Source organism: Oryza glaberrima, chromosome 3, assembly GCF_000147395.1.
Source record: "Oryza glaberrima chromosome 3, OglaRS2, whole genome shotgun sequence".
Classification (NCBI taxonomy): domain Eukaryota; kingdom Viridiplantae; phylum Streptophyta; class Magnoliopsida; order Poales; family Poaceae; genus Oryza; species Oryza glaberrima.
Genome location: NC_068328.1, coordinates 16,733,962 through 16,748,887, shown reverse-complemented (window position 1 = coordinate 16,748,887; position 14,926 = coordinate 16,733,962). Strand labels below are relative to the sequence as shown.

The window sequence follows — 14,926 nt, the reverse complement described above, 5'->3', positions numbered from 1 at the left end:
CATAGGTAGGATTCTTCGGGCGCCCGTCCTTGGATCTCAACGATGATCCCTTCGGCTGCTTCGAACCACCCGAAGAGCCACTGCCAAAGGATTCTGCCACTGCGGCTTGGAAGCTCAGCAATTTCTTCTTCCGAATCTCTGGTGCTCTAAGTCTTATGTCGTAGGGTAGCTTACCCGACCCATCTCGGACCACCGGTTTCTCACACTCCAGCTCTAAATGGCCTACTATACCGCACACAAGACAATAATAAGGCAGCTTCTCATACTGCAGATAAAACCATTCTGGTGCTGCATTCTTTTTTGTCTTCAAAAGCACACCTCTTCTTAGTGATTTGGCCACCACAATCGCCACACGTCCACGTAGGTAAGGGCCACTCGCTTTGCCGTTAGAGTCCACCTCCAACTTCCTCACTACGCCAACCAATCCCATAGCGCGTTCGCCACGGTGCTTGTCATCCAGCCGAGTGGGAGGTTCAAGATTCTAATCCAGATCTCCATTCGATTAAACCTTATTACTGAAGGTTTGAGGTTTCCATCATAGGGCTGCAGCATTAGGACGTGGCGTCCCACCATTCACGGCGAGCCACCCAAAGCACGTTGCAAGTCCCGCTCAACTTTAAATTTCGTGACAAAAATGTTATCCGCCTTCTCATCGATGGATCTGATCTTCAATCCGTAGGGATTCCCCCGTGCCGGTTTCATCGCCCGGAATACTGTGGTGGCATGCACCATTGCTGGCGAGAGGACCTTGCCAACAAGCATCCATTCAACCTCCTGGGGGTCTCCAGTCTCATCATCATCGCTGAATTCCGCAACGTTCTCTTCTTCTGTAGTCAGGTTGAGGTTTTGAAGCAGATCAGCAACGTGCACTTCCGGTATAAACCGGTGGTCCACTCCCGATTGCGGCCATGGCCACAGATCGGAGGGAAATAGGATATGCAGCGTACCGATTGGAGGCTAGCACACCAAAACCGATCCCACTCTAGGGTTCCTAGCGGCGCTACCCGTAGTGAGAAATTGTGTTTGGTGGCGCCAGAAATGGCTAACCGACGATATGCGGTGGCCGTCGCCGACAAAGGTCGGCAAACGGGGTGTGGGCACTGTGATCGGAGTGGTCGCCGGTGTTGCTAATCTAGATCGCTGGCGATGGCGGCCTAAATCGAGAGTGGGATCGCGATCGCCTCGATCTGGATCGCCTACGCGCGGGAGCAGTTTCAGTAACCAGAATTTTATGACAATGAGTGTCAGTGAGGAATTGTTACTCGTGTAGTCCCTGGTGATGGCCGAGTGGTCAGTTTGGAGGATGGCGTGCTTCTATGCTCGTCCAGAAAAAAAAACTAGCACGAAAGTTAAAGCGCATCAGTGGTTGAGATTAAATGTGGATTAACAGAGTGATCGTTATTGGTGAGGGGCATTTTCATCCATGGAAACTTGAGCACACGTCCAGCCCAAGCCCACCTCAAGCAAAGCCATGCGGCTCCCCCAGCAAGCAGCGCCGCTGGCCCGCCGACCCTTCTGTAGCATCGACCAGTGACTGACTGGATAACTACTAGAGACGTACGCCGGACACAAAAACACAAGCTTCAGTATCATTGGCTTGGTTCTTCTGTATCACAGGGTTGGTTGGTGTTCTTCCCAGGAGAAGCCAGATGACAGTACAACAGAAGAACCGAGCTACTAGTCTGGAGAGAGATCTATGCATGCATACACAACGAACCAACCAACAGGAGGCTTAAAACTGCTAATCCCTAGTGCCCGTCGGTGCAGTAGATTGCAGAATATCTAAAATCCCATCTGCATAGCGGCGGCGGCTATTAAGCTAACAATGATGATGTGAGTACTAACCAAGCGGTGGTGGTTAATTTGATGGTGAGGAGGGAGTCCCGGACGGTCGATCTCGTAGGACGGGTACTTGTTTAGGCGAAGGCAGCAGACTCGCCCCACGCTGCCTCGCTGAAGTTGAGCTGTTGCGCATGCAGGCTTGCATCTCTGTGCTTCGGTGCAGTCATGGACATCTCGGGCGTGGTGGCGGTGTACGACGATGACAGGGAAAGGGCGCTGAAGTCGAGCTGTTGCGCATGCAGGCTTGCATCTCTGTGCTTCGGCGCGGTATGTACGTCTTGAGCGTGGTGGCGGTGTACGACTGTTAACGACCAAATTTGGTAATATCAGCATCGGAGATGAGGATTAGATTGAAGCGGAATCAAAGATGAAGATCGTTGCGGAAACAGAGTAGGAATCGGCTGGAGTCCGGATCGGCTACGATTGGATTGGCTAAGTTCAAGTCAGACTTGGTTTGGTGATGCAGCCGATTCTGGCAATACGACTTGGTGTAAGACATCGGGTTGAATTGATATGCTTCAAGATGATTGCCACGCATGGATAGAGTCCTGAGAAGGCAATTGTATATATTACTTAGAATATTTTATGTAATTTCCTTAGAGATATGTTTGGGCAAAAGTCTGCCATAAAGACTTATGGTATCTTAGAGTTTGTTAGAGATAGGAGTCATGTCCGATATGGACATAGTTTGTAATTTTCGGGTATAAATACACCCCGAACCCCATGTAATCAATTAACACATACGTTCAATACAATCTCGGCGCATCGCCACTCTTTTTGCTTTAGTTTTATTTCGACGAGTTCTTGCTTTCGGGTTGAGCTGCATCGGTTTCGATCTTCAACAAGAGGTAAAACTTGTTATGACGGCTTGCGTTCTCGGGATTAGTGCTTCCATCTTTATGATACTCTAATCTTGTTTATGTAATTCGTCGAGTTATCATATATCCTATATAATCTCTAGCAATATCGCTATCTAACCTACAATCGGTTAACGTCTATCAATAGATGGCAGCCGATTAGGTTAAATATCAACATTGGCTTAGATTATATGATATCTACCACTCTATGAAACTTCCAATGGCTTGATTGTCTAGATATTGTCCTTCTTTTCATACTTATAGCTGCATCAGTTGTTTGATCTTATGAGTCGTGATTAGAATCTCAATCTCTAGCCTGCTTCTTGGTTGTCGATTAGGGTAGTATCGGAGTTTCAGCCGATCTTACCTGATTTAACTACATTTGTTTTATATGCTTTACTGACATGTTAAATCTGCCCTTTATATCAAGATCTTATCGCATTTAGGTATATTATGCTTTTGTTTGGTATATTCTACTTGCTTTAATATCTTAATATAGAGTGGTATCGAAGTATTAGCCGATACATGCTAGATCTATCTGATCGGCTATGCTATGAACATATATAGTTTTGTTGTTTGTATATATTTCAATCTAAGTGATTTATACTTTCTCGGCATGGCGACCGATCTATCCCAATCACTTGATTTAAGTATATATCGACATAAGGATTATATATTGTTAATATCTACAGCCGATCAAGTAGATTTAGTTCTTTATTATTCATTTATAACTGTCGATCGATGTATATATATGACATCGGCTCAAAGATAAATGATATGTCATCGGCACTTAGCCGATCGGCTATCGTTTATCGATTTAGTTCTTTCTTTGTCTTTATTTTATGTTGATTGCAGGATCAAATCAACTGGCATGCTAGCATACCCGAAGGCGAGTTTTGGACCTGCACTGGAGTTAAGCAGATCTCCCAGGCCTCGTGTTTTTCATCAACAACGACTATGACAGGGAAAGGGATGAGTCAGCGGACGGTGCATTGCCAGAGGACGAGAAGGAGCAGTTGTTGATGAGCGCGGAGGAGGTGGCAGTGGCAGAGACTGAAGCGGAGGCGGTGCCATGGAGGACTTGGCGTTCTTGGCGGCCATGATGTTCTGGCACAGCCTAGAGCTTGGCGTCCACGGAGGCGTGAAGCAACCCACGAGATGCGGCGTTGTCGGGCAAGTTGAGCCACGCCGCGTTGCCGTGGAACCGGTACGCGGCCTGGTAATAGGCGAGCGCCACATAGTTAGTTCTGCCAAAGGAGCCGAGCCAAAAGCGTGTGCGGTTCCACGCGCCGCGTGGAACCGAGGCCATATGGCCCGAGGCCCGACGGCCTGGCCCAGGCACGGCCGTGCCATGCCTAGGCTGTTACCTCGGCACGCTGGGCCGGCAGGACCCGACACGAAGTTCAGGGATGTGAAACAGACTTATTTTCAACCATATGTAAGATACGGCACAAAGAATAGGGATGAAAAATACACATATTATATGGCATGGGCCAACAAGTAGGGACATAAAATAGACTTATATATATATATATATATATATATATATATATATATATGTCACAGCCCAAAGAGTAGGGAGGGGAAATAAACTTATTTCAAAGAAGGTACGATGGGCCGCCTGTGTCTTCGGGCTGGTGTGTCTTCGGGCTGGCATGGCACAGCCCGACTGCTGGTGGGTCGTGCCTAGGCCTGAGGTGCAGCCCGTGGGCAGGAACGGCACGACACAAACTGCCGACCGTGCCGTGCCGGCCTGATCGCCTTGGGCCGTGTCTAGGCCGGGCGGGCCTTATGGCCATACCATGGGAGGCGAGGAGGGGAAGGGGCATTGACGCTGCTCACGAGGAAGAGCTGCGCGGCGCTGCTCGAGGTGCCAGGACGTGGACTCAACTTTACTTGGAGAAAAGTGCCTCTCGCTAATGACAGTTACTCCATTAATCAACTTTTAATCTGAGCCACTTATGCGCTTTAACTTTCGTGCTTTTTTTCTTTGAAAGCATAGAAGCACATCTTATTGAGAAATAGGCATCTGGGAGATCGGCGTAGGCGCGTTGTGGACTTGTGGCGGGGTCGTGAAGACGATCTCGAGGACGAGGAGCGCCAAAGCGCTAGATCGTCCGGCCTGCTTCCCCATTTGAGCGTGAGCTTCGAATGAGCATTGAGTGAAGGCCCATGTACTGGAGAATGCTAGGCGCCTATGATCTGATGAATAAGTTCACATACTGACCCTCAAAAGTGATCGAAATCTAATCCGTGGCCCTAAACCACAAAACCGGATATCTCGACCCCCCAACTCTAAAACCGGCGTGATTTAACTTCCTTGGCGGTTTGGAAGGTGGTTTCGCTGATGTGGCGCCTACAAGGCGATATTGACCGGGTCTCCTTTACACGTGGTGTTTAGGTGGCATTTAGAATTAAAAAATATGTGTGGAACCCATTTGTCATTGACACATAAAATAAATTGTGGGACCTACGTGTCCCTTCTCTCTCGCCCCTCCCTCCAGTTCCTTCTCCCTCCTTGCCACTCCCTCTCTCTCCCGCGGCGGGCAGCGAGGACCGGAGCGGCGGTGGGCGGAGACGGTGGCGAGCGGCGGAGGCGCGGCGACCTGCGAGCAGCAGAGACGTGGGAGTGGCGGCGGCAGGCACTGGAGCGGCGATGGCGGCGGCGCTCGGGCTGAGCTCCACCACGGTGAAGACGAAGGAGACCACACCACCTCCCGATGACATGAAACCTGTGGCGGCACCCTCACGGACTCCCGACACCAAAATACTCAGGGGAGGAGGGTAGCACGCGTATCTGTGCCGTGACAGCGTCGAAGACCTGGTCGGTGGCGGCCTGCGGGTCGAGCAGGGCGCGGCCAAGCTCGCCGTACCCCACTGCGTGTGCCTCCCGCCTCCACCACCCAGCGTCCTCCGACACCCATAGCATCTCTCTCTTTCTCCTCCGATGCCGTCCTCCGACTTCCGTGTCTCCGCCGCTCGTGGGCCGCTCGCGCTAGCTCCTCTTCGACGCCGAAGACGAGGAGAGCAGCACAGCTCCTCGCAAAGGGGATCCAGCCCCCGCCCGCCCTCCTGCCGCCGGCTCCCGCCCGACCCTCGCTGCCCGCCGCGAGAGAGAGAGAGGGAGCGACGAGGCGGGAGAAGGAACTAAAGGGAGGGGAAAGAGAGAAGGGACACGTGGGTCCCACAATTTCTTTTCTATGTCAATGACAAATGGGTCACACACATATTTTTTTAATTCTAAATGCAACTTAAACACCACGTGTAAAGGAGACCCGGTCAATACCACCACGTAGGCGCCACGTCGACAAAACCGCCAAGGGAGTCAAATTGCACCGGTTTTAAGAGTTTGGGGGTCGAGATATCCGGTTTTGTGGTTTAGGGTCACGGATTAGATTTTGATCACTTTTGAGGGTCACAAAGTAAACTTATTCCATGATCTGATACTGTAAGTACAAATGGAAAATGTACATCAAAGGTCCCTCAACTTGTTGTCGAGTTACAAAATCATCCTCCAATCGCAAAACCAGATGTATGACATCCCTCAACTTACAAAACCGTTCACTTTGGTCCTTCAGTGGTTTTGATCCTGGTTTTATCTGACGTGGTCGCTGAGTTAGCGTGGGACCGACATGTTAGTATGCCACATCACCATCTCTCTCTTCCCCTCTTCTCTCCCTCCTCACTTTCTCTCACTTTGCCGAACGACATACCCCAACGACGGCGGCGGTCCAGAGCAGTAGCCATGGCATCCGGCATCCAGCGGGCGGCGACCCCCTCTCAACACTGGCACCAGCAGCGAGCCCACGAGCCTGAGCCCCGAGGTGGTGAGAGGGGGCGACGCGGTGGCGGCGGCGGCAGCGACGTTGTGCGGTGCCGACAAGGACATGATGCAGCGACAACGCTGGTCCTCCCCATCCTCATACACCGCGCTGCCATTGCTGCCGACGCCACGGACAGCTCGCTTGCTCCCATGCCACCGGCCAGCGGCAAGCATGCACGAAGAGGGAGGATATGGGGCTGGGGTCGATAGCGAGCACACGGAGAGAGGGAGGATGCGGCGCGGGAACAGGCCGGGGCTCCGAGTCCACCGTGTCCACCTCCATGACGCCTGGCCCCACCTCTAGCTCCACGGCCATTGCCGCAACACCTGCCCGCGCGGGGCCCGCTCGCCAGCGCGCTGCTCCGTCACGCGCCGCCCGCTCCTCCTCCCGCCGCCTACGCCCACCGGCTGCAGGCAGCAGCTCCCTTGCCGGGCACTGCCCGTGCCGCTGCTTCCCCCACCGCCTGCGCTCGCCCGGGCGCCGCTCCGCCGCCTGCGCCCAGCTACTCCCCTGTTGGCTGCCCATGAAGAAGAGAGGTGAGAGGAAGAGAGGTGGAGAGGGGAGGGCAAGAATAGGCTGATGTATGGGGCCCACGTGGGTTCCACGCTGAGTCAGCTGCCACATCGAACAAAACCTGAGTCAAAACCGCTGAGGGACCTAGTTTGCACTGGTTTTGTAAGTTGGAGGATACGTCATATCCGGTTTTACTGTTCAAAGATGATTTTGTAACTACCAACATATTTTCTCTCTCACACACACACACAATATAATCATATCATAACTTACATATAATTGCAATATAACATATTAACATGTGTCTAACTTTTTTGAACCGTTAGATTTGCATCAATATTTGTGCAAGTAGAATAGGGAAAAAAAATCATAACACGTGTATGAGGGGATTTAGCCCTGTAACCTCTGCTCCCGGGAAATAACGTGTTGATGCAAGATTTTGTAAAGTTATATTTTATATATATAAATTATACTCCCTCCATTCTAAAATATAAGACACAACCATCCTTAACCCAAAACCAAAAAATAATTATTATCACCTCATAGTTTAGATTACCCTAATAAATACTCCTTCTATTTTAGATTATAAGATGTTTTGACTTTGATCAGAGTCAAACTACTTTAAGTTTGAGTAAGTTTATTCACAAATATAATGATATTTACATTACCAAATTAGTTTTATTAAATTAGTAATTAAATATATTTTATAATAAATTTATCTTGGGTCGAAAATATTACTATTTTTTTGATAAACTTGGTCAAATTTGAAGCAGTTTGACTTTGACCAAAATCAAAACATCTTATAACCTGAAACAGAGGGAGTAGAATGCATGCACCCAATAAAATTAGAGATCTTGATGGTGGAGGATTTAAATAATAATATTTTAGTGGAAAAGTGGTGCTAGTTAATGACATGAATGTATACACGCCTTATATTATGAAACAACTTTTAAAAATACTTGTGCCTTATATTATAAAATGGAGGGTGTAATATATGTAAGTTACTACGACTATACTATATTTACACTTGATAATTCTCAGGTGAAAATTTATTAACATATATTATGGTTAATTAGTCCCAGTACAAAATAGAATCCAATATATGTCCTTCAGCTCTGATCTGACGAGCCAAGATAATTCAGGCAACGTGACTAAACCACATGGAGAACAGTGCAACTGATGCGTGCAAGGTTAAGAATGGGCTGAGCTGCTGCTTGGGCTAATTAATTATACGTACTGAACGGCCCATAAGCCTTTTTTTTTTCACGGTTGATTGAAGGAAGTCCATCCAAAATGTTGGGAAAATGGTTAGACGTCCTCCGCAACTGCTCTCCGCCATCAACGCCTTCTAGCCCATCTCCACTCCTCGCTACGCTGGCTCAGATCTCCACTAGCCTCTTCACCAGATCCGACCAAGGAGAGATCGGTTGGAGTTGTGTTGTCTTGGCAGCCCAAAACTTTCCATGCGCCACCTTCACCCTGTTCTTCACCCTGTTATAGAGCTCCCTACTGAGAGGGGGGAGGAGCTCGACAAATAGAGAGGATACCAAGCCGACCATTAGGGAGACAATCCACACCACCACCATGCCTCATCGTTAGCGCCTACTACCATGCCACCGCTCCCCTGTGCACTACCTCAGGATCCCTCTGCTCCGCTATCCAGTAGCCTGCTCGCCACATCCGGTCAAAGAGAGCCTAGATTTGGGCAGCGATGTCTCGGTGGCCCAAGCCTACCCTTGTTATCCCACTACTACCTTCTCCACGGAAGGAGAAGTGGAGCTCAAAAAAAAAGAGAGAGTGTTCGGCCAACATCAAGGGACGCGACCCGCCATCACCCTCTATACCTTTATCTCTCCTGACCACCATCGACCATGACTGGCTGGCAGCAAGGTATAGCTTTGCCTCCTCTAACAAGCCATGCCACCGCCATGACTGGCTATTTTTAGCCTAGTCTAAGCCAAGCTGGCTACCGCTGCCCTTCATGCTAGCTCCAAGCCACCATCGTGCCTAACCACGACAAGGAAGAATTCCTGTTGTTGCCACCTCCAAGAGCTCGGTCGCTAACCCGACCTATAGCAGCCGTCGGCCTCCTCCACTCCAGCTTGACACCATGGCTACCCCCACCACCTATACGGTTTGTGATGCTACCCGCCCGTAACTAGCCATATCCGGGTGCGCCACCGATGGATCTGGACAGATCCAACCATACCGCCCACGACTTCATCCTCCATTACCGGCGGCGACTGCCATTGCATCATCACTGCGCCCAGGCTGGCTCCGGCGGCATGGCAAGGGGGAAGGGAGGGAAGTGGGGTGGGGTGGGGGGGTTGGAGTTGCAGCGGCATGGGTCGCCGCCCGTGTTGCTCTTCACGAGCGCACGGGGGGCCTCTATTCTCATGCCATCATAAGTCTTAGTTTAGGAGTATATTTATAAGATCTAGATGGCTCAGTACACACATTGCTCTCTCTTTCTCTCATAACTCTCGCCTGATTGGATGATACGACTATTGACATTAGCATATCTTGTTGCATTAATTTAATCCTAGCTAGCCAGTCGTGTATGTCAAGTTTCGACTTGGTCCGCATCGATTAGGAGGACATGGATATATCCCTCTAGCTTAAGGCCTTGTTTAGTTCCTAAATAAAAATTTTTCACCCTATCAACTCGAATGTTTGGACACATGCATGGAGTATTAAATATATATATATAAAACTAATCACACAGATTTCGTAAATTACGAGACGAATCTTTTAAGCCTAATTTCTTCATGATTTAACAATGTGGTGCTACATTAAACATTTACTAATGATGGATTAATTAGGCTTAATAAATTCGTCTCGCAGTTTCCAGACGGAATCTATAATTTATTTTGTTATTAATCTATATTTAATACTTCAAATATATATACATGTATATCTGATGTGACACACCAAAAATTTTTCGTTCGCGAACTAAACATACCCTAATTATCGATGGACGAATTGCTTCCGCACATGGTCTAGTTGACCATGTAATATACCACTTGCGGTAAATATCCAGCTAGCTCTAGCTCTTGCTAGTAGTAGTATGTATAATGAATTAGTATTACTGTGTACGTAAACGTACCTAATGCAACAGTGCAAGACGACTTTGAGATGTTTCATGCACGTGGGCATTATTGTTCCTGCTGGCCGCGCTCTGCGCATTAATGGCATTAGTAGTGCGCCACCTATTTTGCAGAGCCTGGGGCTACCACATAGGATAAAAACACAAGAATAATACTTGTCACAAGTTTCACAGTGCTATGTAGCCTCAAACAGGATCCACACAACTATAAAAAAAAATCATTTCTCTCACCCTTATCCTCACACCCACTTCCTCTTCCCCTCACGCCAGTGCCCCGGCCGCCTGGGCGGAGCCTCGATCTCCTCCCCCGGCCAGCGCCTCTCCTCCCCTTTCTTGGCTGACGCCCCCGGGCGGCGCCTCTCCTCCCCACGGCCAGTCCCCACTCCCCACATCATCGGCGGCGGAGGACCCCGAGGCAAGTCTCGGCGACGGCGTCCATGGAGTGGCCTCGCGCGGCCGCGCGGATCAAGCCTAGCGTGGCGGGTGAGCTCCCAGCGGCGCGGATCGAGGTCAACCTCACCGGCGGACCGGCCGACTCCCCCAACCGTCGGTGGTCCTCGCGGAGCCGGGCGGAGTGACAACTCGCCGAATTTCCCCTCTCTCTCTCTCTGAGTTCGCCGATGCCAAATCGATCTTCACCGCCGTCGCTTTCCCCCCATTGAGGCGGCGAACTTCTCCGGCGAGGACGGCATTCGGTCGCCCTCCTCCCCTGGGTGACGCGGCGGCGTGGAGCATGGGGACGACGACGCATCCCTCTCCTCTTCTCTCTTTCTCTCTTGCGGCACGGAGCGCTAGTGTGGGCCGCTCCTGAAAAACTGATGAGGAACCGATGGCAAAGAGCTACGCGGTCTTGGAAAAGCTCCGCTGGTGGAGGAAATGGCACCGAATATTCAGTTCGGTGTGCCTAGGTTGAATGCCACATGGGAGCATTGTGAATTAATGGTCTAACTAGCGCTAGCTATAGCTAGTCCTCGTTGACTAGCTAGCTACTTCTACATCACTTCATCTGCACCTTGCCGTTCGCATGCAGGCATCTGTGATTTGCTGCCAGAAATCGATGGAATTCCACGAACGCATACATGCATGCATGCATCTATCTATCACATTCTGAGTTTCTGTCTATTTAGTCCACTCAGCTATTTCACCCCCCCGTTCCAAATTAAAACGAAATGTTTTCCATGATAATTACAGGATATATAACGATTAAAAAAAACCCTTCTTCGTATTTCTTTCAAAACATTCTGACCATGGTATACACAGCGATCAACACTATTACAGTAGAACTACCGACACAAACAAGTTTGGCAAAAGTTCGATATGAAAGAGAAACAACTTTCGCAAATCCGGTTGCCACGTCTCTGTCCATCACCATTGAAGAACACCTCTATTGTTGTCTGCTTCAACAAGTGAGACTTGACGTAACAATGACTGATTGTCATGCCTCATTTTGAGCAAAGACTAAAAACGTACTCATCCAAATAACACATGAAAATCAGCCATTTATAGGGTTAGACATGCAGTTTTTTTTCGTCTTTTCTAAAAGCAATATCATTTTTATTTAGCCAAACAACATACTCCCTCCGTAAAAAAAAACCAACATAATAGTTCAGATTCGTTGGGCTAGAAAACATCACATATCCAATACTATATTGTTTTTTTACAGACGAAGTGCAAGACAAAAAAAGTATAGTGTGTCGTTGCTATTGCAGAAACAACACAATTGGTTAACCCAACATAAAGCAGCCACGCGAAAAAAAAATCCTCAAACCTTACATTCATCGGGGAAACTATTTTGATCCTCGAGGGAATATCCCATTGTTATTTGCATGTCACTTAAATGGTTATAAAAAAGTTGAAAAAAATTAAAAAGATGTATTAACATGTAATATAACACTCCATAAACATGCAAGTTCAAATTCAACTTCTACATCTCGTAACGAAAAACAAATTAAACCATAGGTAGTTAACATATATTCACAATTAAATTTGTTTTTTTCGTTGCGAGATGTATAAGTTGAATTTGAACTTGCATATTTGCAGAGTGATATATCACATGTTAATACATCTTGTCAAATTTTTTTCATAACTATTTGAGTGACATGCAAACAACAAGGGGATCCCTCGAGGGATCAAAATCCACTTCCCATTCATCATCCCGTTATATAACTAATTCCCAAACATGAAGAAAATATTTCTGAAGGATCTAGTAATCCGAAGACTGCCCATAACCAGTCGAAGGAAGAAAGACATTGGATAGTGTCAATAATTGCTATTCGTTCTGTTTCATATTAATTATGAGTCGTTTTGATTTTCTTTCTAGTCAAACTATTTTAAGTTTAATCAAGTTAATAAAAAATATAATAATATTTTAATGCAAAACAAATATACTGACTAAATTATCGTTGTAGTATTTTAAGAGACTACAAGTTCTTATTCATGGGTTTGATTACCATAGTTAGACGTGGACGTGTACATCGATTGGGCTGAATTAATCCCATTTTGATGTATATCGGAATATCTTTCATGGGTATGCTGCACATCAATTAGTAGTAGCTATGATTTCACGCTCTCCGATTTTTGTCCACTCGATAATACTGTATTCTTTCCATACAATATTAATCAAGTGGTACTGTATTCTTTCCATATAATACATTATATTTTACCAATCGCTTCGTCGTGCATTACTGATCATCGTCGTCGATCGGATCAAGTTTTATTCATCGATATGGTGTAAACATATACTCCATCAGTGATTATTTATCACTGTGTGGAAGCTAGGTAGGCGAAGCTTAGGAGCCGAAGGGCCTCTGGCTGTAGCAATCCAAGTTGGCGCCGTAGCTGACGCCGAGGATGTCGCAGTAGCGCTTGTAGAAGCCGATCCGGTCGGCGACGCGATCGTCCTCGCCATGGCCGCACTCCAGCCCGCCGTTGATGATGTTGGTGATGACGCCGTAGCCCGGCACGCGGCCCGCCGCCTGGTCGTCGGCGGAGGGCGTCCACTGGCCGGTGGCGACCGCGTGGCACGACGGCTTGGGCGACTGCGGCGTCATCCAGAACCAGAAGGCCGTGTCGAAGGAGACGGTGGCGTCGGACGCCACGAGGTCCGGGTCGCCGAGCAGGTCGGCGCCGATGGCCTGCCCCGCCGGCCCGTAGTTGAAGTTGTAGGAGAGCTGGATGGGACCCCGGCCGTAGTACTTCTTGCCGGCGGCGCACGGCCACTGCGCGCTCTGCTGGCAGTAGTCCGGCCCGGCGGCGCCGCCGTTCTCCTCCTTGAAGCAGTAGCCCCACGCGTAGGGGCCGTCGGGCGCCGTCGCCCACCCGCCGGTGGTCTCGTGGGACGTCTGCGCAAGGAACGCGGCGACCTCGCGCTTGTTGGTGTCGGCGTCGCCGCCCGCGGCGGCGAAGCCCGGGAAGGCGCTGGCTGCGGCGACGAAGGCGTCGTAGGTGTAGAAGTTGCTGGCCGGGCACGCCGCATCGTTGCGGTGGAGCAGCATCTGGTCGAAGAGCGAGCGCGACACGATGGACGCGACGCCGCTGCCACCGCCGCCGGACGGCGGGGTCGGGCCGCCGCCGCCGCAGCCGGCGGCGGAGCACTGGCTCTGGCATCCGGCGCCGCAGTAGTCGGAGGTGGAGCCGCACCAGCCGAACTGGCTGCAGCAGAGGCAGTTGGGGCACACCGCGCCGCCGGCCTGGCTGCCGCACTGCTCGGCATGCACGGCCGCCGCGAGGAAGGCCGTGGTCACCATGGCCACCACAGCGAGCGCTCTCATGGTGTGTTGGGTAAATATAAGATCGCTGAGTTGCTGTATACAGATTGACTGATTGAGGGAAAGTTTGTGAGGAAGAAGCGATGGGAGCGCATGGCTTTATATAGAGCGCGCGGGAAGTGGGCGTAGTATTGGCATCTTGGTATTTTTCAACAACAAATTGCATTGCCAATTTGCCACGATTAACAGACATCACTATATCATGCATATGCATGCATCCCTTACTAACTGTGATTATTGGAAAGTCATTTTGCCTAGGGATGCGCTACTTATTTAGAGGGGAAAAGGGGTTCCATAGTAGCACTATTGTGCATCCAACTAGTAGTCATATAGTACATCTTTGCATTTCATATAGTCATTGCATTAATGGAAATCGCTAGGGTTGACAATGAATTGAGTCGAGCACGGACAGAGCAGGAACATATCTGGCTCACCGCTCATCACACAAGTATACTTGATTGTGTTTTGAGTTCATCACACAAAGTAGGCTCGATCTCAAATTGCCCTTTGGTTGAATCATGAAAGGAGGAGTTTTTTTTTGTTTTTTTTGGGAGGTTCGTTGCTTCCCTGCTAGAGGAGATTCGTTCTCCGACAAGTCGTTTCATGCCTTTTAAGGTGTTCAATAACAAAAACCACAAACTCTAAATATTACTCCCTCCCTCAAAAAGAAAAAAAGCCAACCTTAGAGACGGAGGGAGTATGTAGCAAATTTTTTAAAAATAGATTAAACCAGCGTACGTAAATATCAGGCGCACGGTAACATACCCATACCACGGGTAGGATTGACGTCCCAATCTGGTGGACATTGGACATGTTGGCCAAATACTTGCATATATGCCTCCATGGTTCCATCTCCGATCATGACGACTGCATAAATGATCTTTGCGAACAGGTGGACGGCCCACCTAACACTAGGTGTATGTAAAAAACATGCATGTACCCATGTGTAAAAAGTGATTTTTGCAGCAAAAAAAATAGAAACCCTAGCTTCGATCTACCGTCGTCGTCACCGCTGAG

The 14,926-nt window shown here is 49.0% G+C and overlaps 1 protein-coding gene across 1 annotated transcript; it reads right to left on the bottom strand.

The window, feature by feature from the left end:
- Positions 1-12,620: 12,620 nt before the first annotated feature.
- Positions 12,621-13,960, bottom strand: LOC127767651 (chitinase 12). The gene has a single exon (XM_052293055.1). The coding sequence runs from the start codon at positions 13,910-13,912 to the stop codon at positions 12,932-12,934; it is 981 nt and encodes a 326-aa protein (XP_052149015.1). The 5' UTR covers positions 13,913-13,960; the 3' UTR covers positions 12,621-12,931.
- Between the last annotated feature and the right edge of the window lie 966 nt (positions 13,961-14,926).